The 26,744-nt window shown below is 52.5% G+C and overlaps 3 protein-coding genes across 12 annotated transcripts; 1 reads left to right on the top strand and 2 right to left on the bottom strand.

The window, feature by feature from the left end:
• Nucleotides 1-726: 726 nt before the first annotated feature.
• On the top strand, nt 727-7,906 carry LOC144270673 (PHD finger protein 13-like). 2 transcript variants are annotated; one of them, XM_077827318.1, is made up of 5 exons: nt 727-940; nt 3,994-4,086; nt 4,323-4,932; nt 5,338-5,385; nt 5,701-7,906. In XM_077827318.1, the coding sequence occupies exons 1-5, from the start codon at nt 818-820 to the stop codon at nt 5,925-5,927; spliced, it is 1,101 nt and encodes a 366-aa protein (XP_077683444.1). In that variant the 5' UTR covers nt 727-817; the 3' UTR covers nt 5,928-7,906. The 2 variants fall into 2 exon arrangements, with proteins under 2 accessions (XP_077683444.1, XP_077683445.1); XM_077827319.1 differs by lacking the exon at nt 727-940 and adding an exon at nt 2,196-2,401.
• A 588-nt stretch (nt 7,907-8,494) lies between these two features.
• On the bottom strand, nt 8,495-17,908 carry LOC144270672 (uncharacterized). 3 transcript variants are annotated; one of them, XM_077827316.1, is made up of 3 exons: nt 17,891-17,908; nt 11,814-11,896; nt 8,495-10,759 (listed from the first exon to the last, which is right to left on the bottom strand). In XM_077827316.1, exon 3 carries the CDS (start codon nt 10,736-10,738, stop codon nt 9,563-9,565), a length of 1,176 nt encoding a protein of 391 aa, XP_077683442.1. In that variant the 5' UTR covers nt 10,739-10,759; nt 11,814-11,896; nt 17,891-17,908; the 3' UTR covers nt 8,495-9,562. The 3 variants fall into 3 exon arrangements, with proteins under 3 accessions (XP_077683442.1, XP_077683440.1, XP_077683443.1); XM_077827314.1 differs by lacking the exon at nt 17,891-17,908 and adding an exon at nt 13,634-13,761; XM_077827317.1 differs by lacking the exon at nt 17,891-17,908 and adding an exon at nt 12,993-13,114.
• A 198-nt stretch (nt 17,909-18,106) lies between these two features.
• Nucleotides 18,107-25,414, bottom strand: LOC144270671 (uncharacterized). 7 transcript variants are annotated; one of them, XM_077827310.1, is made up of 4 exons: nt 25,333-25,379; nt 23,379-23,459; nt 23,096-23,268; nt 18,107-21,141 (listed from the first exon to the last, which is right to left on the bottom strand). In XM_077827310.1, the coding sequence occupies exon 4, from the start codon at nt 21,118-21,120 to the stop codon at nt 19,936-19,938; it is 1,185 nt and encodes a 394-aa protein (XP_077683436.1). In that variant the 5' UTR covers nt 21,121-21,141; nt 23,096-23,268; nt 23,379-23,459; nt 25,333-25,379; the 3' UTR covers nt 18,107-19,935. The 7 variants fall into 7 exon arrangements, with proteins under 7 accessions (XP_077683436.1, XP_077683437.1, XP_077683435.1 ...); XM_077827311.1 differs by having other exon boundaries at nt 23,421-23,459; nt 25,302-25,341; XM_077827309.1 differs by having other exon boundaries at nt 25,302-25,341.
• Nucleotides 25,415-26,744: the final 1,330 nt, after the last annotated feature.

The following is a 26,744-nucleotide window of genomic DNA, read 5'->3' on the forward strand; positions in this document are numbered from 1 at the left end:
GGATAAGGACCCCAAACCTGTAGGAGTTGCCATATTACTCTGAAACATAACCCCTCGGATCCCTGGTCCAGCTCTTGCCAAGGGGCCAGTACCCGTGGCCTCTCCCTCCCGCTGCCGAGCCGGCGCTGGCTGCCTGGCGAATGACCCCAGCCTGGAGGGGGTTCCCGGGCTCGGTTCCCAGCGCAGGGGAGTTAGGAGCGACCGGGGCCGGACCCAGCAGCCCCTCCTCCGCCTTCCCTTGTGCGGCCGGCTGGCGGGAGCCCGAGCCGGGGGCAGCAGGAACGGCCTGAGCTCCGTCCCGCAGCCCCCCGCGCTCTGGAGCCGGTTCCCCCGCCAGGCTCTCGGGAAGCGGCGAGCCCCGGTGCGGAGCTGCCCGGGGGCAGCGGGTAGAGGCCGCAAGGGGGCAGCGGCCGCCCCGCGCCGGGGGCGCTGCCCGCGGAGCCCCGGGCGCTGGGGAGGGCAACACGCGGCGGAGCCGGGAGGCCCCGCCCGGGCCGCTGGCGGCGGGGGAGGCCGCGGGGCTGCCGCTCAGCTGACGGGCGAGTCCAAGTGCCGAGGGGCCGGGGCGGCTCCCCGCCCTGTGCCGGCTCCAGGCCCCTCCTCCCCCTTCCCCGCCACCAGGTGGTTCCGCCCCCGCCCCCCGGAGCGGCCGGGCGGGGCTCCAGCGTCGGAGAGGAGCGGCCGGGAAGGAGAGAGGAGCCGGCGGCGGCGGGGACAGAGCGGTGCCCGCGCCCCCGAAGACCCGCGCCCCGGAGCACGGCGGCCCGCGCCGGCCCCCGCCCGAGGCACACGCGCCCCGCCCCGCGGCTCCGGCGGGATGAGCGGCGGCGAGCTCGCAGGTGGGAGGCGGCCGGGCTCGGGGTCGCCCCCCCGCGCCGATCGCTCTCCCCCCGCCTCTCCCCCTGCAGGTGCCAGCCCCGGCTCCCCCGGACCCGAGGAGGTGAGGCGGGCGGCGGGGAGGGAGCGCTGGGCGCCTGGGCTGTGGGGGCGGGGAAGGCTCGGGCTGCCGGGGAGGGGGCTCCATGTGCTGTCCGGGGGGCTCTGCCCCGTGGGGGGGGGAGGCAGGGGCCTGCTGGTGCCGGGGGCTCGGGGGGGACCCTGTGTGCCAGGCTCTGGGGGGAGGAGCGGCGTGGCGTGGCTGGCCGGGCGGGGTGGGGGGGGGAGGCTGCGTGCCAAGCTCTGGAGTGGGGGGCAGGGTTCCGTGGGCCGGGCTGAGGCGCGGGCGATCTGGGCGGGGGGCTGCGTGCCACGCTCTGGAGACGGGAGCAGGACTCAGCCGTGTGCCGGGCTGGGGGGGCGCTGTGGGCTGGGGGGGTGGGGGAGAACCTATGTGGGAGGATAGGGCTTGCGTGTCTGGCTGGGAGCTGTGAAGTGGGGGGCTGTGTGCGGGGGGGGTGGGGGAGAAGGCGGAGGGGGGGGCTGTGTGCGGGGGGGGTGGGGGAGAAGGCGGAGGGGGGGGCTGTGTGGGAGAATAGGGGCTGCGTGTCTGGCGGGGGGCTCTTTGTGTGCGGGGCTAGGCTTTGGGGGGGAGGTGGGGGACCAGCGGGGCCAAGCCGGCCGGGGAGGGGGCTGGGGAGGGGGCGGAGTGCGCTGGTCCGGGTTTTGCGGGGAGGCAGGAGGGTTGCGTGCCGGGGGGCTCTGGGGAGAGCTGTGTTCCGGGGCGGGTGGAGGCTCTGGGGGGCTGTTCACTGGAGGGGCTGTGTGCCGGGGGTGTATCTGAGGGGTGGGCGGCTGTTTACCCGAGGGGGCTCTGAGGGGCTGTGTGCCTGGGAAGTGTGTCTGGGGGGGGCTGTTTACCGGGGGGGTGTATCGGGGGGGGCTGTTTACCGGAGGGGGGTGTATCTGGGGGGGGCTGTGAACCCCGAAAGGCAGTGGGTGCCGCCACACGTTTTGGGGGGGGGTGTTCCGGCGCCTGCCTGCCCCCGCCCCTACTCGGCTCCCTCCGGAGGATCCGCCGGGCCGCTCCTGCGGCGGGGAGTGACCCCGTGGGGGGCCGGCTCAGGGCAGGACCGGCAGCGCTGCGCGGGCGCCATCTTGGGCGGGATCAGATGTCGGGGGAGGGACCCCCCCGCCCTTGGACTCCTCGCTCCCTTCAGATGTCGGGGGAGGGACCCCCCCGCCCTTGGACTCCTCGCTCCCTTCAGATGTCGGGGGAGGGACCCCCCCGCCCTTGGACTCCTCGCTCCCTCTCGGGCTCTGGGCCGAGGGCGGCTCGGGGGCTGCTCCTCATGGAAGCGCCGGGCTCGGGCTCGGGCTCGGGCTCGGGCTCAGCCTGTCTCCATCCTCCATAATGGGACTCCTCCGTTGGGGACCTCTGCCCTGGCCGGGCGGGCTCCCGGGTGGATCGGGCTTGGGTGCCGCAGCTAACAGGCTTTTCCACTGCCTGCCCCTTCCGCAGGAGGTGTCAGCTATGTGGGGGGGGGGGGCGGCGGGTGTAGGTCTGGGCACTGGGAGCATGTGGGGATAAGCTTTGGGCAGTGTGTGTGTGTGAGGGGGGAGGTCTGGGCACTGCGGGGTGGGAGGTCTGGGCATTGGGAGAAGAGTGTGTGGCTGAGGGTAGTCCGCTTTCTGTAGCCCTGGGCATGCTCTTTCCTTCAGGCCAGTAACTCTGACAGGAGTGAGGGTGGGACGCTCCTCCCACCCACCATAGGCAATAAAGGCTTTTCCCCCCTGCTCCCCAGGAGGCAGGTGCCCTCCCTATGGCTGGAAGTGATTGTCCTTCTAGCCATTGGGGAAGAGGGGTGGTTGGGTGGACACAGACCTCTGGGGGTGGGATGTGACCACACCCCAGAAATTCCAGGCTTCCCTCAGTGTTTATCCTGCACTTCCCCTTCTGCTGTTTGGGGTACAGCCCTTCAGAGTTGGGAGTGAGGGGCTGGAGAGTTGGCCTTTCTGGTAGTGCCAAGTGTTAGATGCTTGCAGACCAGCAGGGAGAGGGCCTCCAAGCTGCTGGTTTTGACTCGGGCTCAGCCATTTTTCACTGGCCTTGGGTGGCTGGCATGGACTGCCTGGCTGAAGTAAATGGCAGCACTGTGCCCATATGGCCTATCCCCAGTCAGTCAGATAAGTGCCCCTGTGCTGGCTGGGATTGGCTGCAGTGCTTTCATTTCCCTTCCTCTTGAAGGAGGTGGGTGCAAGAGGCTGTTCTGTGTAGGACCCTGGAGTTCCGTAATAGGCAACTTGATTGTCCCGAGAGGAAACTCTTCCCAGGTGCCCCTGCCATTGTGGCACAGATGTTTTGATTCCCCTCCATAGAGCTGTAGACTCTGGGATCAGGGCAGGATGTTTCCCTAGAGTCCAATGCTCAAGGCTTTGTCTGAACTCTCCTGTGTTAATTGTGTAGGGGCCTGTTATCCTTTCCATTGGATCTCAGAGCAGGATTTTCTTAGGCACTGAACATGGTCCCTACCACAAACACCCCAGTCCTGTGACTGCAGATAAATGGAGCTCATTGCTGGGGGCTCTTCCACAACTTTGGGGGATTCACCCTGTTTAGAAACCTTGTAGAAACTCAATATTCAAATATTTTTGTATTATAGTTCCTTTCTACACATTGTGTGCAGGTAGATTTGATGTAGTGGGGATGCCTGTATGGGTTATGGCTGCAGGTTCTGGGTGTATTTTTGACGGGGACTATCTAGGCACAATGAATGTATGGGTTGGTTTGGGAGAAAGGAGGGTTGCCTGGGTGGGCTGGGCACTGCAGGCTTCTCTGGTGGAGTTTGGACAGTCTGGGACTGTGCTGGTTGGTTGTGGGGAATGTTGCTCAGGCATTCCAGGGCTGTATGTGCTGGACGTGTAATGGAGTTGCTTGGTGGCTGGTGTTGCACCCACAGTCCTTTCTGACTCCCACAGTGGCACCTTGTAGCATAAGATTTGGTCATTGCCAGCTTGGCCTTTAACTACAGACAATGTTTGGTCACATTTTTTTCCAGCCGTCAAGTCTGAGGCTGGAGGTAGAGACTCTAATCAATAAAATGTCATTCTTTGCAGCCGCCACAGAAAAGACAAAGAACCGTGGAGGACTTCAACCAGTTCTGCACCTTCGTGCTGGCCTATGCTGGCTACATCCCCTACCCCGAGGAGGTAAAACAGATTGGTGTGTGCGTTGTGTCATTGTTTAGTGTTGTGTGAAGGGGCCAATGTCCTGGGAGACAGACCTGGCACCTCTTCTTTCTTTCTTGGCATTGAGGTTTGGGGACTTCGTGCTATGTCATTTCTCCTGCTCATGTCTCCTTCTCTCCCCCAGTCACTCCAAGAACACCACATCTGTGGTGTGGTCTTGTGCAGATCCTATGTGCTTTTCTTTGTCCTTCTTGCAGAATGAACCCTGGACCCTTGGAGGCAGCATGAGTCCCCAGAACAGCACAGGCAGCACTCAGGACAGTGACAGCTGGGCCTCCTCCCATTCCTCTGATTCCCAAGTCCTGCCAGATGAGGGGAGGATCAGGAACGCCAAGTACAAAGGGGGCAACCTGTTCCTGAACTGCCCTGACTTCCCCAGCAGTTTCTATGCAGCCCGACCCCAGCAAACCAAGAAGAAGAAACTGTCTGCAAAGAAGCTCATCTTGGATCAAGAGATGGAACAGAAGATGACACTGGCTGGCACGAAGAATTTAAGTGATGTTCAGCCGCAAAGGAGAGAGTCGGCTGTACTAGAGGAGCAGGCGCCTTACGTAATGGCAAAATGTCTCGAGTCCTTGGTTGTCCCAGCTGGTGAGCTTCGACCCAAATCCCTGCTGGAGGAGTTCATGAAGGAAGAAAAGGATTGGACACAAGGGGTTCAGGGGAGTGAGGTGCCAGTAGGAGGCTATTTTCGACCAAAGGAGCAGGAATCATGCCCTGAGGAGAGGAGGAGCTCCAGCTGTCAGAATACCTTGGATCAAAGCAAAGAGGAGGAGGGTACAAGCAGTGTCCGCTCCCAGCTCAATTGTAAGCTTCCAAACTAGTTTGTATGAGGAGTGTGGAGGGGTCTGTAGGAAAATGGGGAAGATGTCCCTGGTCTGGATAGGTGGTTATGTCAATGCTTTGTTCTCACTGCAAAGCTGCATTGTGTTCCAATGCCCAGTACCTTGCTTTCTTCCAGGTGGAGGAACTGTAGGTTCACTGGCTTTGTGGGGAGCCCACAGCTACTGGAGTCCTAGCCTCACCCAATAAGAGGTGAAGTAGGGGAACTGCAAAGTACAGAATCTAGGTGTTGGGCCTCAGCTTGTCAGAGTCTTTATTTCCCCTGGTGCAAACCGTGCTGGAGCCAGAGTCCAGACTCATTCTTCAGCTTGGGAGACTCTCTCAAACTAAGCATCTGACTGGTTTGAATTGCTCTTTTCCCTTTTGCAGCTTCACCTGTAGAATTCATGGTGGCACCTCCCAACACCAAATCAGAAGGTGAGTGGGACCCCATTATGTGTGGTACTGGTAGCCTCTCTAGCACAGGGAGCTGGGAGTCTTGCTTTGCTGCTGGTTTTCTTTCTGAGATGGGTGGGGATTGAACCAAACAGAGGGGAATGCAGGCCAGTGTAGGACAGGCCTGGGTTTCCTTCAGAGCTGATCGCTAATCATCTGTGGGGGTCAGTGCTGATCCCTATAGGCCTTCATGCCCCTGGGACAATGTATATTGCCTTCCCCTGCATGCATAATCTTATGCTATAAACTGGATTTGTCTGGCATTTTCTGATGGAGGTCTGTCTCTTTCCTGCCCAGAGGATGATGCTTGGGACCTGATAACCTGCTTCTGCCTGAAGCCCTTTGCAGGGAGACCCATGATAGAGTGTAACGAATGCACCACCTGGATCCATCTCTCTTGTGCCAAGATTCGCAAATCCAATGTGCCTGAGGTCTTCATCTGCCAGAGATGCCGTGACGCCAAACAGGAGATCCGTCGCTCAAACCGAGCCAGGACAGTGCCCCGCAAACGCTTCTGTGACTGATTCTCTTCCCTAGAGACACGGTGATTGTGGGTGGGGGCCCTTTGTTCTAAGACTATAGCCCAAGTTGGCTAGACAATCGATACACAGTGACCATAGGAGGCCGGTGGCACTGGAAAGGGGGAGCATTTTTGCTGGGCATGCCCCCTGTACTTCCAACTCTAGGAAGCTGGCATGTTGAGACTCAATCTTTCTCTTGTGGGGGTCATGTAAACTATGCAGTTGAGACATCAGTTTTGCGAATGCAGTGGGGTCCAGCAAGAGAAGTGTGTCTCTGAATGGAATCCAGTGCAGTAGGTCAGCCAGAAACCTGCCTGTTGTCTCACAAACAGGGCTCAGTGCTTTTCCCCCAGGCACTCCAGGAGAGCCTACTCCAAGTAGTTTCCCTCTGGTATGGTGGCTGCTTAGACTTATCCCACTGGTGCCCAATTCCTTTCCTGACAACCTCTTAAGAGTGAGTTTAGTGCTGGTGAAAGTTGTCACCTGGCTAGCGCCCCCCTGACTAATGTCCTCTTTAATCTGGGCTGTATCTGCTTTGTTGAGTGCACAAGCTTCTCCCTCTACAAACCATGCTCTGGAGTGACACCCTCTCAGGGAGGAAAAGGAAGTTGTCCTCTGTGCTGTCATGGCCCCTCAATTATAGTGAGGTGAACACCTGAGTTGAGCACTCCTGCCTTCAAACTTGCTTCATGTGAGTAAGCAAAGAGTAGCCCCTTGATCTGAGTGCACTCACTAGCTCCAGAGGTTTGGAAGAGAGGGGCAGTGTGCAGTTACTGTAAATATTAATGGAGTGACTGTAAATAATTTGTAACAGATGTTTAGAAAATTATAAAACAATTCTTGCTAAACTGTAAAATGGAATCCTCTGCTCCCAAACTTCCAGTTGCACTGTAGTCTCCTGTATGAGGGGATTTAAGGAGTTGTGGCAGGAGACCAAAACAGTTTTGGGGGGGAACCCTTGGAAACTCATGAGGGAGAGGGTGAGGCCACAGGCAGACCCTAAGCAAAAGCAGATCTCATCCTCTGGGAATGGCTCTCAAGACTTCCCCTGCTGTTCTGCACTGGGCTGTCTCCCAGGAAGCATCTTTGGTGAAGATGTGGTGGATGATGTGAACAAAGTCCTGACAGAGTAGAAAGAAAGTGAAGCTTCTGTCTGAATTGTCCAGTCCCCTGAAGAATTCTCCTGTGTTAGCCATCTAGGCTCCTCAGTAAAGTTTGGGGAATGTTAGTGTCTCAGACAGATTAGGGGGTCTTTTGCTTTGAGCCTCATCCACTATGCAAATTGCTGCCTCTTAGATTGGATGTGCCTGCTATGAGCACACCTTTATGTTTCTAGACAGGATACTTGGTCTTCTGTCTCCCTTGCCTCAGGGAGGACATGGCTGAGCTGGCTGGTCTCTAGGGGCTCCACATGCACTAAGTATTAGATTCCATCTTCTAATTCTCCTTGTATACCCCCCCACCAAAGAACCAGACCCATGTGCCTTCTGCATTTCAAAGATGCTGCTCCCCCTGTGCTGGAGGCACTTGATTTAGTCATATAAACTGCAGGTGTGCTGACTCCTGTGCTACATGTTGGTACTGAGCTGGGCCTCTGCTGCTTGGGGTGACTGAGGGGTGTGGGGAGATGAAAGGAACCTAAGATCACAATTCCTCTCTATTTTTCCAAACTTGTGTACTCAGCTGCCGTGAGACATCTTCATCAGTCAGCAATGTCCCTCTCCTGTAGGGGGAAATCTAGGCCCCGGAAATGCTTTACACTTTTATAGTTTGTAGTAACTTTTATTGAAATTATGTAAAATACAAATTCTTAAGAGTGTGGGTGGAATAATATGTATATAATAAAGTACTTTTGCCATAATCCTTGTGGCCTTATTGTTTCATGACCTTACCTGTAACTCCCCCTCAGGGGTAAGTTTCTGTGACTATTTCCTTTGGTTGTGCTGGGGGGTGGGAATAGCTGCTAGCCTTATCATTTTTACTATGGAGTCATCTTTGACAATTGAGTGGATGCTGGGGAATTAAAAATCTAAAGCAGAGTACAAGCTTGTTGCTCTGGGGAAGTAGGTGGTATTAACTCAGGGACATTGAGTGAACAGAAATGTAGAATGAGTAGGTAAGAGCACCAGGGCTCTCAGATGGGTCAGGCATGGACACAGTCTCCCCCTTGAAAAGGTGAGAATCAGATTTTAGTACCCTAGGATTAGACCATATGTGCTAGTCAGGTGCAGTGAGAGATTCTAGTTAGGACTGATGAAATCTTTCCTCATCTGTGATGCAATGCACTATTGATTACATGGTAGTGGTCTGACACCCATGGTGCTGTAGAAAAGAAAATTATGGAAATGGAGCATCTCCCTCACCTAAGGGAAAGCATCCCTTCAATTGTGGGAGACAGGCACAACCCCAGGCTACCACACTTCTGAGCATATCTGTGGAAGCAGCTCAAAACACCAACCCTCTCTGCAACTAGACACCCCATACATGCCTTATCCTGGCCTCTGTGGTTACTTAGAAATCAAGCTCTAGCCTCTTCTAAAAATCACACCAAAAATACACCCTAAAATGAATGTTTTTAGATTACTTTTAGTTTCCAAAACAGGATCAATTTGAACAAAACAGTGATCTCATACACCAAGGCAAGTTATGTACATGACATGGTCTGCTACTAGAGAAATAAATTTGCATTAAAAAAAAGTTGGGATCTCTCCTGGTTGTGGTGGTACTTGCATCACCCTTGAAAAGTTAACTGATGGTGTTTTCTTCTTGAGTTTGCAGGAAGAGTAGCTCTGAGATGTAAGCTCCTTCCCTCACATTCACATGGGGACAAGACTGATGCTAAAACCAAACAATACTTTAAATATAAAATTAGCCTGTTAAACAATCAGCAATTAAGCTCACTCTGGGAAAGAAGGGTGGGAGTGAATATAAGATGGCAGCATGGGAAAAAACAGCTTTGTGTGATGCTGCAGTGACGATTAGGCACATAAGTTTAGTTACTCCCTAAAGCAGGGTTCTCAAACTGGGAGTCAGGACCCCTTGGGGGGTCACAAGCTGTCAGCCTCCAACCCAACCCCCACTTACCTACAGCATTTATAATGGTGTTAATACATAAAGTGTTTTTAATTTATTAAATGGGGGGGGGGTGTCATACTCAGAGGCTTCCTATGTGAAAGGTCACCAGTACAAAAGTGAGAATCATACCTTACATTTTATCTTCAAGCCTGCCACTGACAGCAGCAAGGATTCCTTGGTGGACTAAAATTCAAGTTTAGTCCAGACCATTAAATGGAACCCAGCCCCCTCCAGAGTGAGTAACAACCCAACTTATTTCCCCAGAGATCTGGTAATCTGAACTTGTCTGCACACACATGGAAGCATCAAATGCCATAAGTATTTGTTCTGCAGTAGGACAGAACCATTAAATCATTGTCTCTCAGTAGGAGACAAAGGCAGATACTATCCTGGCCCCCATGGACCTTACAATCTAAAGAAGGAGGAAGAGTCTAGGCTCAGCAGGCATGTTCTAGATCCCATAGTTCTGCTAGGGCAGAACCAGAGATAGTCCATTAATCCATCATGGCATCTGGTGGAGACAGAAGTCCCTGGTGGGGTAGTGGCCAGATGTCCCCATTACTTTATTTTTCCTGAGCCCAGACTGAGTTGCTTCTCTTCTCCTCCAGGTGGGGAATCACAGCCTCCATGTAGAACTTCTCCAGCTTGGGCTCCGTTTTCTCCCAGAACCCTGCATCAAAATCCACGGAGGTGATGACTGTATCTTTGTTGGTGTGAACCACGAAGTCAGCCTTGTCAAAGCCAGTTGTTGCCAGCTGGCACTGCACCTGAGTGTAGTAGGGATGGTTTCTCTTCAAGGAGTAGGACTCATCATCCACTTCCAGGCAGAAGGCTTTGTCCTTACAGGCCTCTTTCACTGTCTTGTCTCTGTGCTTATAGGGACACTTGACCTCCAGCAGCTTTCCCGTATCTGCTTCTCTGACAATTCCATCTGGGCTGGCTGCGAGCCACTCCTTCCCTTGGTGAATGAAGAGGCCACACTCCTCCACCTTCACAGGCCTACCTGTCCTCTTGGACTGCAGCTCTTCATATGCCTGCACTGCCTTTTTCTCATGTTGGGTGCCCCAGGACATGGCTGGTGTCTGCACTTTGGAACCAGAGCTCACCACAGCCTTGAGGTAAGACTGGGGCACCTCTGAGCTCTTGCCATTGACAAACTTGCTGTTAGCAATCCCGGGTGCAACTGAGGCCGTGATGCGGTTTTCCTGCCACTCAAACCACTTGGGATTATCTCTCTGGCCCCGAGTTTCCCTCTCCACTTTCACCACATCTTCTGTTGTCAGCAGGGAGGGAAATTTGCTTGCTTTGCCCTGGCCAATGGTATTGGCCCGAGAGCGACTGGATTGATTCCTTTCCAGGCAGGGGTCGACACCGGCAGGTGCTTTAGCTGTTGTGGAGCAGGGTTTCCTTCCACTAGTCACTGAGGGGTTCTTAGCTGTCACTCTGTAGCTTATCTTGGTGTCTCCTTGATCACTGCCATGTGCTGCAGTGGCCCTTGATTGGGAAGAGCTTTGCCCAGCTCTTCTGGGAGTGGTGCTGCTGGTTGGCTTGTCTGTCTGTGCCCTGCTGCTACCTGAACTCCCAGCAGGCTGAGCACTCTTCAGTCGGCTGGCTGTGGGTGTTGTCTTGGCCTGGGTGGAGGAGGCAGAGGAACGGGGTGCAGCTGGGGTGGCTTTGGGCATAGTTGCAGCCTGACAAGGTAAGGCTGTGCTGTCAGGGTTTTCCCTGGGTCTCCCCATTGTTCAGTGTCAGGGGTCACGCTGTGTGGGCAAAAGAGAAAGGTGAGTGTACATCCCTAGACCAGATTGTTTCCTGGCTCTGGCAGGAGCCTCTGTGCTTGAGTCTCCAGGAGGATTACACATCCCTTCTCTCCCCCTGTAGGCAGGACACCCTGCAGCCCTCTGCAAGAATGTGTCTATCTCCATATTAAGTTGTTATGACACCTCTGCCCCTATGCAAGCCCCTTTGCCAGGCTGTGGTGTCTGCCAGGCAAGCCAGGATGTAAGGAGCATGCAAGTGCATCAATGCCCTCTCTTTATCGCTCTTTAAGGCTGTGTGATGTCTGACCTCCTTGCAGCAAGCTGGTTCTTGGGGCCTGCAACTCTACAGTATGCATGGTTCTGGCCCAATGAAGCCAGCCCAGAACTGAACTGGAGCTTGAGCCAGAGAGGGTTCAGGGAAGAAGTAGGTATCAGCTAGAGCTGTCCCATGGGAGCTGGAGCTGTGATGGATTTGGGGGGACGTAATGCAACAGCTAAATGTGCAAGTTTAGAGAGATGTCTGAGTCATTGTGAATCCCATTGTTTTGTGAACACCTTTTGTTATTGAAAACTTCATATCACTACAGCTCATTAGAACACCCATTTTGTAGCACAGCCTTGACAGTTAGCGGACAAACTGAGAAGTTGAGAGTAATCAAGGAACATCAACACTCAATGAGGCTTTCCTACTGGAACAATGGATTTTCTACTGTTAGGGCCATTGACTGAATGGGCCTCTACACAATCTGAGGGGGCGGGGAGCTCAAATCTAGACCTCTTCCTATCTTGCAGCACTGTTTTATAATTGGTGCTTCTTTAAGCAAGGGAGGCCAGCCCTTTCCACTACCAGCAGCAACAGGAACAGACCAGAAGGCAGTGAAAAGTGCACAAGGACTCAGACCAAACCCAGGACTTGCAGACCAGCAGGAACTGCATTCATGCGCTTGTTGTCCACAGGTCTGTTACTCTTAACAAGTACAAGATTTTTGTAAGAATTCTTTAAAATCTCAAAGCCCAATAACATAGTAATATTTCCTTCAATTTTCAGACTTACCAACCGTCACCTTTAGGTGCAACGCTAACCACAGCAGTGGCAACCTGCGGGGCAAAGGCCTCCACGGAGATTCTCTGTCCAATCTGGAAGAAATACAAAAGAGAAACAGTAGGAATTAAGATCAAAAAAGTATATCTCCATGATGCAGAGGGACAAACTGAGGCAGAGTGTGAAGTGACTTGGCCAAGGCAGTTTGAGAGCAGGTGTCTGTGCCAGGAATGGAACTGATTTCTTGTTTCCTCGTCCAGAGGTACTTTTACCTGTCCAAGCTGCTTCTAACCACACTGTACTGATTATTAAACAAAGACACTTGAGAGTAAATTAGAGGCTCCTGGAGCAAAGACTCCCTCTAAGCTGGCCTATGAAGGGTCATGCCCAGCTACAGTGCTGGGTAAAAAGACACAGAGGGGATTAGTGCTTCTCAGAGCCCCAAAGTAACAAACCAAGCCATAGCAAATACTCAATTGCTTCCTGGGAGAACCAGGTCTCTGCATCTGCCCCACTATGAAAGGCCCACTTACTACATCACTTCTCAGAAATCAAGCCTCTGAAATTATGGATGCCCTGGGATTTCACTTCCCTTTCTGGTAGTAAGAGTTAAGAGCCAACAGCAGAGTCCCCTTTAGCAAACATGCCTCTGCCTGCCTCTCCTCCATACAAGGGAACTTTCGATTTGGAAGGGTTGATAGTCAATTTCACTAGTTCTCAGGGAGTGGTGTTAGCATGAACTATTGACCTGGCAATAATGAACATTGTTATTAAAGAACTGAAAGGCTGTAACCACTATATTTACAATTAAAGTGTACCTGATCCCCCAAGTAACTCCAGCTAGTCTCCTGTCCTCCACCCCCATGTAAGGACCTTTACTCTCATATCCTGGTTTTCTTTCCAGTTTAGTGGCTCAACTGGGGCTTTTGGATGCCAGTGTCAAATTTGCAAACAGGCCCATCTGTTTATTTCATATTAATCTTTAGAATGGTGAAGTTTTCTTGGGATCACATGTGACACCCACTCTTTGCCACCCTAATATTAGCTTCTCCCTCCAGGTTTCTCACTGGTGCCAGCCTGTCTTCCCAACTGCAGTGCCAGGATTAGGACACAACAAAATGGTCAAATGCCAGTGACTCAAGTAGTCCCTTCTGCCAACAAGTCCGGGCACATTTGTCAGAATGGCTTGACCTGCTCTAGTCTGCGTCCATGTGAGAGACCGTCAGGGGAAGGGGGTTTATTTATGCCTCACTCTGCAGCTGCAAATCAAAAAGCATCCAAAAGTGAATTTTTCAGGATTACACGCCGCCACCCCCACCGCTTCTTCAAAACAAGCCTGTCTCCAGCATACCCCACCCCCCAGCAGGGAACGGAGCCCGTCTCAACCCAGTCCCACGCAGGCAGCGGAGACAAGCGCCCACTCCGCACTGCGGGAAACCAAATCCACCCCCTGGGGGCGCGCTTCCCCCCCCGCCCCCGCCGCCAGCGACTGGCGCCAGCGTCCGTCCACACGGCTGAAAGGGACCCGCTGCGGAGTCACTCCCGCTCGCGCTCCGGCGCTGAAAAGAGCCGTGCAGACGGAGCCCAGCCCCCCACGCGCCGGGTTCAGAGCCCAGGCTCGGGACCGGACAGCCCCACGGCTCCGGGCCGCCCAGCGCTCAGACTCGCGGCCCCGGAGCCGTTCTGCGGGGCGGGCCGAGCGCGGCCGGAGCACACGCCAGGGAGCGCCCCAGGCCCGCACACAGCGCCTCTGCCGCGGGGGCTTAGGGCGGCAGCTCGCCCAGGGTGCCGCAGCGCGGCCGGGCCGGGCCGGGCCGGGCCCCCGCCCCCACCTGAGGCGAAAGCGGGCCGCTCGCACACGAAGCGACGGGCGGGCCGGACCAGCGCAGCTCCACACGGCGCGCGCCCCTCAGCGCAGCTAACGACAGGCCCAGCCGCGCGCCCGCTGGCGAGGCTCTTCAAGTAGCCCCGCGGAGCCAATCAGCGACAGTCGCCGCCTCTCCTTTTCTTTCTTTAAAACACAAAAGAATGAGCGGGATGGCCCGACCAATCAGGGGCCTCCGCTCACTTTCTTAAAACGTCCTCGCAGGCCATTGGCTGCGAGGTAGAAGCAGGGGCGGGGCAGGGTGGAAGCACAACAAAACAGCCCAGAGGAAAAAGCGGACCATTGGTTTGCAGGAAAAAAGCCGGTAGCTTAACCGCCCGCGTCACGTGACCACTCCGCTCTCTCCCCCCTCCCCAGTCAGGGGCGCGCAAGGAGCGGGAGAGGGTCCCTGTCAGTGTGCGTGGGGGGAGGGGTTAGGTCTAGGCAGCAGGGTAGGTGAGGGGGCACTGAGCGGGGCAGTGGGGTTACTGTTCAGTAGCGGGGTGAGCTCTCTTCCTCAAGCCACTAACTCAGCTGGGAGCGAGGTTTGGGGGGTGGGATGCGCTGTCCAACCTTCCCCTATCCCCAATGGTTGGCTCCTCTCACCCTTTGCGTGAGTTTAGTGCTGGTGAAAGGTGTCAAGGAGGTTAGGCCCAGAGGCTATGGGCCTCTTTCAATATAGCAGATACAGCCCAGATCAGAGGGCAAGCTTCTCCCTCTGCACACCATGCCCTGGAGTAACACCCTCTAAGGGGGTGGAAAGGAAGTTGTCCTCTCTGCTGTTATGGCCAATCAATGTCAACTGTTGTGATTTGCCCTAGGACCTGAATTGAGCACTCCCTCCTGTAAACTCGCTTCACCTGGACTAAGCAAAGGGTAGCCCCTATCTGATCTGACAGCACTCACTAGCTCCAGAGGTGGTGAGCAGTGTGAAGTTACTGTAAATAATTTGTAAAAGACATTTAGAAAAGTATAAAACAGTTCTTGTTAAACCGTAAAATGGAGTCCTCTCTGCTCTGGAACTTCCAGCTGCACTGAAGTCTCTTGCACGGAGACCAAAACAGTTAGTTAGCAGGGGTAGTTCAGAAAATTCATGGGAGGGGGAAGAGAGAAAGTCCACAGGCAGCAGAGAATAAGTAAAACCACCCTGGGCAAAAGCAGATCAATCTCAACCCCTTGAAATGGCTCTCGGGTATTCCCCTTCTGCTGCTGGGCTGCCTGCCAGGAAGCATTCTTCATAAAAGTTTGGTGGATGATGGGAACCAAGTCCTGAGAGAGCAGGAAACAGGTGAGGCTTCTATTTCTGAACTGTCCTCTCCCCTGAATAATTCTCAGGTTTTGGCAATCTTGGCTCCTCAGTCAAATTTGGGGACTGTTAGTGCCTCATACAGACTGGGGGTCTTGTGCCTTGAACCTCATCTGCTATGCAAATTGCTGGCCCTTGAATGGGATATGCTGACTATGGAGTTTCTAGACAGGGTATTTGGTCTTCTGTCTTCCTCTCTCTTCTTCAGGGGGAGGTAGGATGATCAGATGTCCCGATTTTATAGGGACAGTCCTGATATTTGGGGCTTTTTCTTATATAGGCACCTATTACCCCTCACCCCCGTTTCTGATTTTTCACACTTGTTATCTGGTCACCCTAGGCGGAGGACACAACTGAGCTGGTTGGTCTCTTCGGAGCTCCACATGCACTAAGAATCAGATCCCATTTTCTAATTCTTCTTTACTGTCCTCCTCCCCCACAGAACAAGACCCATGTACCTTTTGCACCTTCTGTGCTGCATTTCAAAGACTCCACTCCTCTTGTGTTGGAGGCCCTTGGTTTAGTCATATGATTGCAGGTGTACTGATGCTTGTGCATAGGGGATTTATGCTGATACTGAGTTGGACCTGTTTTTTGGGGTCATCAGGGACATGGAAGGAACCTAAGATCACAATTCCACCCTTATTTTTCTAAAGGGGTTTTTTCATACTTGTGCATTTGGCTCCCATGTGACCACTTATTGGGGGGAGGGGCATATGGGCGATCTTCCCCTCACTCAGCAATCCCCTACATTGGGAGGGTTCACTCCCTGTACCCGTCTCCTGCAGTGGGAAACCTAGGCCCGTGAAATACTTTACACTTTTATAGTTTGTAGTCACGTTTTTATTGAAATTATGTAAAATAGCAAATTCTGGTCCTTGCCCTGTGGAGTGTGGCTGGAGTAATATGTATATAATATAGTACTTTTGCAATAATCGTTGTGGCCTTGTCTTGGTTTCATAGCCTCGCCTCTAATCCCACTTGGGGGTGAGTGTCCCTGAATCTCAACTTTGACTGAGAACGCAGTGGGTGGGAATGGTCCCTTGCCATGTCTTTTCTACCATGGCTCACAGTCTTCATTGGGAGTTTGGTGGATCCTGGGGAGTTAAAAATCCAAAGCATGGAAGAAAGAGTCCGTCTACATGTGTTTGAAGAGTACAAGTCTCTTGCCCTGCAAAAAAAAGAGTTGTGGAAGTGCAAGGGTGTGTAAAAGTAGGCAGAATGAGGTGAAATTGAGCAAACAAACATAGGGTAAAGAGTAGGGAGAACACCAGGGCTCTGAACTAGATCAGGCTCAGATGCAGTCTCCCAGTGGAAAAGGTAGGAGACAGTAAGCTGGGGTACTAAAATCTCAGACTAGAATGTATCTGCTAGCCACAGGCTGAGAGAGAGATAGGACTGATGGCATTTTCCCCACATCTGTGATGTAAGCAGCTGAAAACAGGTCTCATCTAGGGTCTTGGGAGTGAAATTACCACTGTTTTTTTGATTACTATTTGAGATGTGCACAGCCCTATTGATTACAAGGGTGGTGGTAACTTTGTGCTGTGAGGAACTCTGGAAATGGGGGAATTCCAACACCCACTGAAAGCACCAGTTCAACCATGGGAGAAACTGGGAGGCAGGCACAACCCCATGCTACAAGGCCCATATGTTAATACAAGCAGCTCAAACTGGGTGTCCTGTTCTTGTGTGTGAGCAGACACCCACTCCTGGTAATGAGCCCCTCTGTTGCAGTGCCCTATCCAGACCCCCTGACTTAATTATAGCTCCACAACTGGTTCCCTCTACAAATCACAAGAGAATCACCCAAAGTGAATATTTTATTTAGACACTTGTAGTTTCCAAAACAGGAGCAACTGAAATTAACCAAAGCAGTGATTTCAAAGACATAGGCTACTCTGCATACTGCTGGGACACACATGGCAGAGTCAGCTATTGAAGAAATAAACTTTAATTTAAAAAAAAGTATCTGGGGAATCTCACGGTTGTGTAGTTATACTTGGTTCAGATTTGAAAGGTTAATTGATGGATGCAGTGTTGTCTTCCTGCATCTGCAGACAGCCTGACATAGTAGCTCTGAGATGTAACCCCTTCCCCCAAATTCTCATGGGGTCCTATTGGGTTCAGGGGAAGCAGGTGGGCATAAGTCCACCCATGACTGAAGACCCCTCAGAGAAAACCTGGATTTGTGCTGGAAATGGCCCAACTTGATGATCACTTTAGATAAGCTATTACCAGCAGGACAGTGGGGTGGGAGGAGGTATTGTTTCATATTCTCTGTGTGTATATAAAGTCTGCTGCAGTTTCCACGATATGCATCCGATGAAGTGAGCTGTAGCTCACGAAAGCTTATGCTCAAATAAATTGGTTAGTCTCTAAGGTGCCACAAGTACTCCTTTTCTTTTTGCGAATACAGACTAACACGGCTGTTACTCTGAAACCCCTCAGAGAATGGAACAGAAATAGGCCCCACAGTCGCAGAGAACCCCCTCAGCCAACATCCTCTCCCTGGTGTTATAGATGCCCACTTTCGCCATCACTAGGAAGTTGACGAAGAGGTCCCATGACTTTGTGGGGCCACAGATTGGGTGTGTAGATGAGAAGGTGGGAGAAAACACAAAAGTGGGTCCAAAAGGAGCCAGAAAAGAGGCCGCAACCTGGTGCACACAAGCCGGGGTCTCCCTCATGCCACAAAAAGGACAGGCAGCAGGGATGGGGTGAACCGCACCAGGTACACGCCTGTGCTCATGGTTCACATTCTCATGGGGTAATGGGTGGACTCCAAACCCTACTAACATGTTAGGGGGCTTATTCCTTCACCCACTTATTTCCCTGGTCCTTCTCACATGAAAAGAGAGCAACAATACCTGAAGTCCAAAGGTGCAAACAATTCGATGTTTATTGGGGTGAACTTACAGCAAGCCATGATTCCAGTTTCCTTCCTTAGTGTCCCCCTTCCCAGCTCTGACACCACAGAGCCTTACACTTGTGTCTCTGGCTAAGGGCAGAAATGGGAACAAACATGATTCCAATTTCCCCACCCCCATTCCCTGTTCCTATTTCTGCCCTTAGCTAAACATGATTCCAATTTCCCCACCCCCATTCCCATTTCCCCCCCACACCCCACTCACTTCCTGATTGACTGCAGACTATATAATAAAACTTGAGTTCTGCTTAGCTATACCTTAACCAATCATTTTCCTAAAAGAAAAGGAGTACTTGTGGCACCTTAGAGACTAACCAATAGTCTCTAAGGTACCACAAGTACTCCTTTTCTTTTTGTGAATACAGACTAACACGGCTGTTACTCTGAAACCAATCATTTTCCTGAAATTTAACTAACCAATCCTAACATATTGTAACAAGATCATGTAACCACTTATATCCCACCACCTTAATTAGTTTACACCCAGCAAAATTAATTATACAGCCGACAGAAACAATCACAGAACCAGACAGAGTTTATACAGACAAACAATAGCAAAGTGGGAACTATAATGACAAAACAATACAGAAGTGAGGATTTCACATCCCAGCTATTGATAAGTGAGTTCTTGACAGATAGGATGCTATCAAACTAAGTTTCCTTTTACATTTTCTAGGCACTTCTCTTTCTCTGGAGGTGATAGGCACTATCAGGACAGGATTGTATTCCTAACAGCCCAATAGCACCTTATTTCAATGTGACTAGTTTGGAATGTGAGGATGTGATCGTTCGCTTCCCAGCTTATGGCTGCCTCTGCTGCTTAGCCAAAGATCTTAGCCTAAGCACAGGGCCTCAGACTGTCACAGTAAGAGAAGGACCTTACACCGGCAGACAGTGATTTTGATTCTTTCTTTTATACCCCTAACTAGCCAAGTGATAAGAATACACCTGAATTCTTAGAGTATAGGCCTTTACAGACAGGCCTGAATATCTATATCCTAATATAACACTTTAAATGTAAGCAGTTAACTGCTGATCATTTTGACAGACTGTGGGAAAGAGGTTGTGAGGGAAGATGGCAAGAGAAGAAACAGCAGTCCATCTAAAGCAGAACACATTATCCCTTTGTCTGATGCTGAATCGACAATGCGGCCCATAATTACAAGTTCAGTTACCCCTTAAAGTCCATACCTTTTGTTTGATCTTTGGCAAACCTGCTATTGACAGCAGCAAGGATTCCTTGGTAGACTAAAATTCAAGTTTAGTCTTGAATTTACACCCCAGACCATTAAATGGAATCCAGCCCCCTCCCCAGACAACCTTGAACTATGCAGTTTTGTTGTAACCGTGTTGGTCCCAGGATATGAGAGACAAGGTTGGTGAGATTATCTCACCCATCTTCTTCTCTAAAACCTGAACTAGACCATTTCACAGACAGACCAACTTATTTCCCTAGAGATGGGATACTTTGCAGCAGCTGCCAGGCACTGGAATAAGAAGTTTAAAAGAGGGCAGCTGTTGAGAGAACAGTGAAGTTGTCTACACAGACAGGGAATCAGTTCAGTCCCAGAGCACTAAATGCCAAGGGCTGAGACAGAACCAGAAAATCATTCCCTGTGTCTCCACTCCTGTATGAGACAAAGAGAGATACAATCCTTGCCCCGTGGAGCTTACAATCTTAATAGGAAGGAAGAGTCCAGTCTCAAGCAATGTCTATATTACAGCCACTACAGCAGCACTGCAGAAGTGCTGCAGCTGTACTGAAGATAGTTCCTACACTGAGCAGTAACTAGCTCATTAAAAGACCTAGCCATGTCTACACTGGAGGTTAGGTAGACCTAACTAAACCATTTAGGGAACAAATGTAGCTAGTTAGATCTAATTTTTAAATGTAGACCAGGACTCCGCAGGCATCATGTTCTAGATCCCATAGTTCTGCTGTGGCAGAACCAGAGAGAGTCCATTAAACTACTATCATGGCATCTGGTGAAGACAGAAGTCCCTGGTGGGGTAGTGGCCAGATGTCCCCATTACTTTATTCTTCCCTAGCCCAAACTGAATTGCTTCTCTTCTCCTCCAGGTGGGGAATCACAGCCTCCATGTAGAACTTCTCCAGCTTGGGCTCAGTTCTCTCCCAGAACACTGCATCAAAGTCCACTGAGGTGATGACTGTATCTTTGTTGGTGTGAACCACAAAATCAGCACTGTCAAAGCCTGTTGTTGCCAGCTGGCACTGCACCTGAGTGTAGTAGGGATGGTTTCTCTTCAAGGAGTAGGACTCACCATCCACTTCCAGGCAGAAGGCTTTGTCCTTACAGGCCTCTTTCACTGTCTTGTCTCTGTGCTTATAGGGACACTTGACCTCCAGCAGCCCCAGTAGCTTCCCTGTATCTGCTTCTCTGATAATTCCATCTGGGCTGGCTGCGAGCCACTCCTTCTCTTGGTGAATGAAGAGGCCACACTCCTCCACCTTCACGGGCCTACCTGTCCTCCTGGATTGGAACTCCTCATATGCCTGCACTGCCTTTTTCTCGTTTTGGGTACCCCAGGACATGGCTGGTGTCTGCACTTTGGAACCAGAGCTCACCACGGCCTTAAGGTAAGACTGGGGCACCTCTGAGCTCTTGCCATTTACAAACTTGCTGTTAGCAATCCTGGGTGCGACTGAGGCCGTGATGCGGTTTTTCCGCCACTCATACCACTTGGGATTGTCCCTCTGGCCCCGGGTTTCCCTCTCCACTTTCACCACATCTTCTGTTGTCAGCAGGGAGGGAAATTTGCTTTCTTTGCCCCGGCCAGTGGTATTGGCCCGAGAGCGACTGGATTGATTCCTTTCCAGGCAGGGGTCGACACCGGCAGGTGCTTTAGCTGTTGTGGAGCAGGGTTTCCTTCCACTAGTCACTGAGGGGTTCTTAGCTGTCACTCTGTAGCTTATCTTGGTGTCTCCTTGATCACTGCCATGTGCTGCAGTGGCCTTTGATTGGGAAGAGCTTTGCCCAGCTCTTCTGGCAGTGGTGCTGCTGGTTGGCTTGTCTGTCTGTGCCCTGCTGCTACCTGAACTCCCAGCAGCCTGAGCACTCTTCAGTCGGCTGGCTGTGGGTGTTGTCTTGGCCTGGGTGGAGAAGGCAGAGGAACGAGGTGCTGCTGGGGTGGCTTTGGGCACAGTTGCAGCCTGACGAGGTGAGGCTGTGCTGTCAGGGTTTTCCCTGGGTCTCCCCATTGTTCAGTGTCAGGGGTCACGCTGTGTGGGCACAAGAGAAAGGTGAGTGTATATCTCTAGACTAGGTTGGTTTCCTGGCTCTGGCCGCTGTGCTTGAGGCTTCAGGAGGATTACGTCCCTTCTCTCCCCATGTAGGCAGGACTCCCTGCTGCCCTCTGCAAGAATTTGTCTGTATCTCCATATTAAGCTGTTATGACACCTTTGTCTCTGTTCTGTCCCTATGCAAATCCCTTCCCCAGGCTGTGGTATCTGCCGGGGAGCGGTCATGCAAATACATCAATGTCCCACCCATCCCTTTATTCCTCTTCTTTAAGGCTGTGTGATGTCTGGCCTCCCTGCAGCAAGCTGGTTCTTGGGGCCTGCAACTCCACAGTATGCATGGCTCTGATCCAATGAAGCCAGCCCAGAACTGAACTGGAGCTGACCCAGAGAGGGGTCAGAGAAGGGCTGGGTATCAAGCTAGGGCTGTCTCATGAGAGCTGGAGCTGTGATGAATGGGAGGGGATGTAATGTAATAATAGCTGGTGTGAAAGTTTAGGGAGATGTCTGAGTCATTATTAATTCCATTTTGCTTTGTTTGGTGAATGTAACTTTGACTAGAGTTTAGAACAGGGGTGAGCAAACTACGGCCCGGGGTCCACATCTGGCCCTTCAGATGTTTTAATCTGACCCTCGAGCTCCGGCTAGGGAACGGGGTCTGGGGCTTGCCCCACTCCACATGTGCTGTGGCTCTGCACAGCTCCTGGAAGCAGAGGCATGTCCCTGCTCTGGCTCCTATGTGTAGATGTAGGCAGGGGGCTCCACATGTTGCCCCTGCCACAACTCCCGCCCCCACAGCTCCCACTGGCGGGGAACTACTATCATGGCATCTGGTGAAGACAGAAGTCCCTGGTGGCCAGGAAGTGCGGCCAATGGGAGCTGCAGGGGCAGCACCTTTGGATGGGGCAGCATGCAGAGCTGCCTGGACGCGACTCTGCGTAGGAGCCAGAGGGGGGACGTGCCGCTTCTTCCGGAAGCTGCTTGAGGTAAGCACCACCCGGAGCCTGCAACCCTGACCCCCTCATGAGCCTCAACTCCCAGCCCTGATCCCCCTCCCACCCTCTGAACCCCTCAGTCCAACACAGAGCACCCTCCTGCATCCCCAACTCCTCAGCCCGAGCCCCACCCCAGAGCCTGCACCCCCAGCTGGAGCCCCCACCCTCCCCACACACTCCAACCCACTGTCCCAAACCGGAGCCCCCTCCTGCACCCTGAACTCTGGCCGGATCCCAGAGCCCGTACCCCCAGCTGGAGCCCTCACCCCCTCCTGCACCCCAACTCCCAATTTCGTGAGCATTCATGGCCCAGCATACAATTTCCACACCCAGATGTGGCCCTTGGGCCAAAAAGTTTGCCCACCCCTGGTTTAGAGCATCCATTTTGTAGCACAGCCTTGACATCTAGTGGACAGACTGTATCTAAAAAGCTGAGAGAGCAATTGAGGGCCATCAGCATTGACTGTTTTATATGGGGTGCTTCTCTAAGCAAGGGAGGCGATTCTATTGCCAGGCCTAAGGAATAAGACCCAACCCAGGAGTCACAGAGGTGGTAAGATCAGACAAATGGGTATTGTGTTCAGGAGTTTGATTTCCACACATCCGTAACTCTCTTGTGCTTTTAAAGAGTAAAGTATTTGTGCTTAAGAAATTCCTTTGCTAAGCCTGTTTTCATTGCTTTAGTGCCACATTGACCCTGAAGGGTTTAACTAGAAAACCAGAGCTCCCAGAGCTCATGAACTCTGGGGAAAATGTGACTAAACAACTGGGGGGACTGGGTGGGTTGTGCCACTGTTTTCAGGATTCAGAGTAACAGCCGTGTTAGTGCTGTAGCTCACGAAAGCTTATGCTCAAATAAATTGGTTAGTCTCTAAGGTGCCACAAGTACTCCTTTTCTGTTTTCAGGATGTTAAGAAAGGTCTCAGAAATGGGATCTGTACCTGGGAGTATGCCTGAAAGACCGAGAGCTGTCTCTATCCAAATCCAGGGGCTCAGAAACATGTGGGATTCAGTGGTTGAATCCAATCACAAGAGACTGGTGATCATCCAGAGAGTGGGTCTGGGCCAGATTCTAACAGCTGATTCTTTCCATCTTGAAAGTGCTGCCCAAATACTAAAAAGAGAAACGCCAACTGCTTGGTCCCACACTCTAGATATTTGTAAAAACTCTTTAAAATCCCAATAGTAACATTTCCCTAAATTTTTAAACCAACCAATCTTTACCCGTAGCGTGTGCAACTCTAACACAGCAACAGAAGTGCTAACCTGCAGGGCCAGGGCCTCCACGGAGATTCACTGTCCAATCTGCAAGAAATGCAAAAGAGAAACAGCAGGAATTAGGGTCAAGTAAGCTCCTTTTACTAGTCCAAGCTGCCGCTGATCACACCTTTCAACCTGCTTAAAGGAAGTGTGCACTGGATTGTTCATTAAGTAAAGAAGCTCCAGAGAATATATTATTAGAGGCTCCTGGGGTAGAGACTCCCTCTCTGCTGGCCTATGAAGGTTCATGCCTAGCTGCAGTGCTGTGTATATAGAGATAAAGGGGATTAGAGTGCTTCAGAGCCCCAAAGTAACAAACAGAGCCATGGAAAATGCCCAATCTCCTCCTGTGTGTTTACGCAACCTTGAAAGGCCCACTTGCTACACGATTCTTTTCAGAAATCAAAGCACTGAAATGATGAGTGCTCTGGGATTTCACTTCTCTTTTTGGCAGGAAAAGTTATTAAAAGCCAACAGCAGAATCCCATTCAGCAAACATGCCCCAGTTTGCCTCTCTTCAATTCTGGGGAACCTTAGATTTGGAAGGACTGATAGTCAATTTCACCAGTTCTGGGGCTGAGGGTTAGCTTAAGGGGTGGCATGAACACTCTTGACATGGTAATTATGAACTTTTAAAAGACTGTAATTAAAGAACTGAAAAATTGTAACCATTATTTTGACTTTTGACATGCCCCTGAGTAACCCTCCAGCCATTATCCTGTCCTCTGCCCCGATTTTAAAACCTTATATTCTGGCTCTCCAGTTTAGTGGCTTGGTTGGGCTTTGGGGCAGTGTCATTTCGCAAACAGGCCCGGCTGTTTATTTCATGATAATCTTCAGAATGGTGAAATTTTCTTGGGATCAAATGGTGACACCATGCTTTTTTATAGCTCTAAAACTGGCTTCCCCCTTCATGTTTCTCTCACTGGTCCCACCCTGTCTTTCCAGCTGCAGTGCCAGGATTATGACAAGACAAAATGTTCAGATTCCAGTGACTCAAATAGTCCCTTCTGCCAACAAGTCCGGGCATATCTGTCAGGATGACTTGAACTGCTCTAGTCTGCATCCATGTGTGTGACTGTCAGGGGAAGGTGGTTTATTTATTCCTCACTCTGCCGTTGTAATTCACAGAGCATCCAAATATGAATTTTTCATGATTACACTCTACCATCCCCACCCCCATAGGCTCTTCAAAACAAGCCTATTAGCTTAAAAGTGAAACTTGTTCCCTGGTTGAAATACAGCCCCCAAGCAGGCTTATTCCTAATGCAGTACATGTTAACTGAGCAAACCTCTGCCAACCATCTGTGGGTTTCTGTAAACCACCCTCTGCCCCTGAAGGATAGAAGGGTTGTAGTGATAAGTTAGATTTCATTTCGAGCACCGTCCCGGTCTGTGAATTATAATTCATAAAGTGCTAGAGCCAAGGAGGGGCCATGGACAGCTCAAGGGAGTGGAGCCTTTGGCCTGTAGGTCATCACTGATCTCAGACCCACAGGCATCTACAGCATATCCCCAGCATACCCCCCCGGAGGGGATTCAGCCCCTACCCTACCCCGCCCCCCGGCAGGGAACCCAGCCCCTACGCCACCCCGCCCCCCAACATTCCCCCTGCTGGGGGACCCAGCCCCTACCCCGCCCCGCCCCCCGGCAAGGAACCCAGCCCCTACCCAGCCCCGCCCCCCGGCAAGGAACCCAGCTCCTACGCCACCCCGCCACCCAACATTCCCGCTGGCGGGAAACCCAGCCCCCACCCCACCCCACGGCAAGGAACCCAGCCCCTACCCCACCCCCCAACATTCCCCTGGTGGGAAACCCACCCCGCCCCCCAACATTCCCCCTGGCGAGAAACCCAGCCCCGGCTCGGGCAGGAAACCCGGAACGTACCCCCCGGGCCCGCACCGCCACACTTCCTCACCCAACACCCAGACGGCGTCGTCAGTTTCTCTTGAGAACTTGTTTGCTCCGCCCCGGCTCCTTCCCCCGCTCCAAGGGCGGGTGATGGGAGGGGCGGGAAAGCCGCCGCCTTAGAGCTGGGAGTTCGGCGGGGGCGTGGCGTGGCGACGGGGGGTGGGGAGAGGGAGGGGCCATGGCGTGGGGGGATTGGCAGAGGAAAGAGCTGTGGCCCGGGGAGGGAAAGGGGAGGGGCAGTTGGGAGAGGGAAGGGCTGTGGCAGGAGGTTGGGGGGGCAGTTGGCAGTGGGAAGGGCTGTGGCACAAAAGGGGTGGGGGAGTTGGGAGAGGGAGGGGCCGTGAGACAGGGATGGAGGGGGTTGGGAGAAGGCGGGAGGGAGCATGTCACAGGGAAGGGGCAGTTGGGAGAGGGAAGGGCTGTGGCAGGGGGATGGGGGGGCAGTTGGCAGTGGGAAGGGCTGTGGCACAAAAGGGGTGGGGGAGTTGGGAGAGGGAGGGGCCGTGAGACAGGGATGGAGGGCGTTGGGAGAAGGCGGGAGGGAGCATGTCACAGGGAAGGGGCAGTTGGGAGAGGGAAGGGCAGTGGCAGGAGGATGGGGGGCAGTTGGCAGTGGGAGGAGCTGTGGCACAAAAGGGGTGGGGGAGTTGGGAGAGGGAGTGGCCATGGCACAGGAACAGGGTGGGGGGGTTGGGAGAAGGAGAGAGGGAGGAGCATGTGACAGGGAAGGGCAGTTGAGAAGACTGTGGCACAGGGGGGAACCCTGATGGCCCGGGGAGGGGCAGCTGGGAGAGGGAAGGGATCTGGTACCACACGGGGATGGGAGGTGGGGGGATAGCCAGGATATCAAGTCTGGGATGAAATCTCTCCAAAGCAGATGGGCCCCACATTGCATAAATATCCAGGGGGAGTAGAGTGATGGTGCTGAGACTGGAGCAAAGGGAGCTGGAAAATGTGATGGGGGAGCTGATGGGGAGAGAGACTGGTGGAGTGGCAGGAGACAAATTCCTCACTTTCTTGAGGCCCAGCCCTGTGCTGCAGATCACTCACAGCACCATAAGGTCAGCAATTCCTGGTAATACAGTAGTGCTTGAAGGGAAGGGTGCTTGTGAAGAGGAGTTCCTTATCTCTGCTGGAGCTCATCCCTACCTATGGTTAATGCTAAGTCATTACCAGCTGCAGTTGAACAGCAAGGGGTGAAACAACAGCAACTTCATTTCTGAAGTTGAACAGCAAGGGATGAAACTGAAAACATTTACAGGGTGCTAGATCCTTTTTAATGGGCATAGCTGGATTTTCCCACTAGAGGGAGTCATTCATTCAAATATACAGAGAACAGCACAGCGCTTGGCAAAATAGGCAGATATAAGGCCCTTTAAGGCTAGCCCTGACATGTGTTTTACAGAGACCTGTGACTGG

Source organism: Eretmochelys imbricata, chromosome 9, assembly GCF_965152235.1.
Source record: "Eretmochelys imbricata isolate rEreImb1 chromosome 9, rEreImb1.hap1, whole genome shotgun sequence".
Lineage (NCBI taxonomy): Eukaryota > Metazoa > Chordata > Testudines > Cheloniidae > Eretmochelys > Eretmochelys imbricata.

What these genes read in the sequence shown, in the direction of transcription:
- LOC144270673 (XM_077827318.1), top strand. Translation starts at nt 818, where the DNA reads ATGAGCGGCGGCGAGCTCGCAGGTGGGAGGCGGCCGGGCTCGGGGTCG. An exon ending in ACATCCCCTACCCCGAGGAG is followed by an intron (nt 4,087 to 4,322) that starts GTAAAACAGATT and finishes TCCTTCTTGCAG; the next exon opens with AATGAACCCTGGACCCTTGG. An exon ending in TGTCCGCTCCCAGCTCAATT is followed by an intron (nt 4,933 to 5,337) that starts GTAAGCTTCCAA and finishes TCCCTTTTGCAG; the next exon opens with CTTCACCTGTAGAATTCATG.
- LOC144270672 (XM_077827316.1), bottom strand. Translation starts at nt 10,738, where the DNA reads ATGGGGAGACCCAGGGAAAACCCTGACAGCACAGCCTTACCTTGTCAG.
- LOC144270671 (XM_077827308.1), bottom strand. Translation starts at nt 21,120, where the DNA reads ATGGGGAGACCCAGGGAAAACCCTGACAGCACAGCCTCACCTCGTCAG.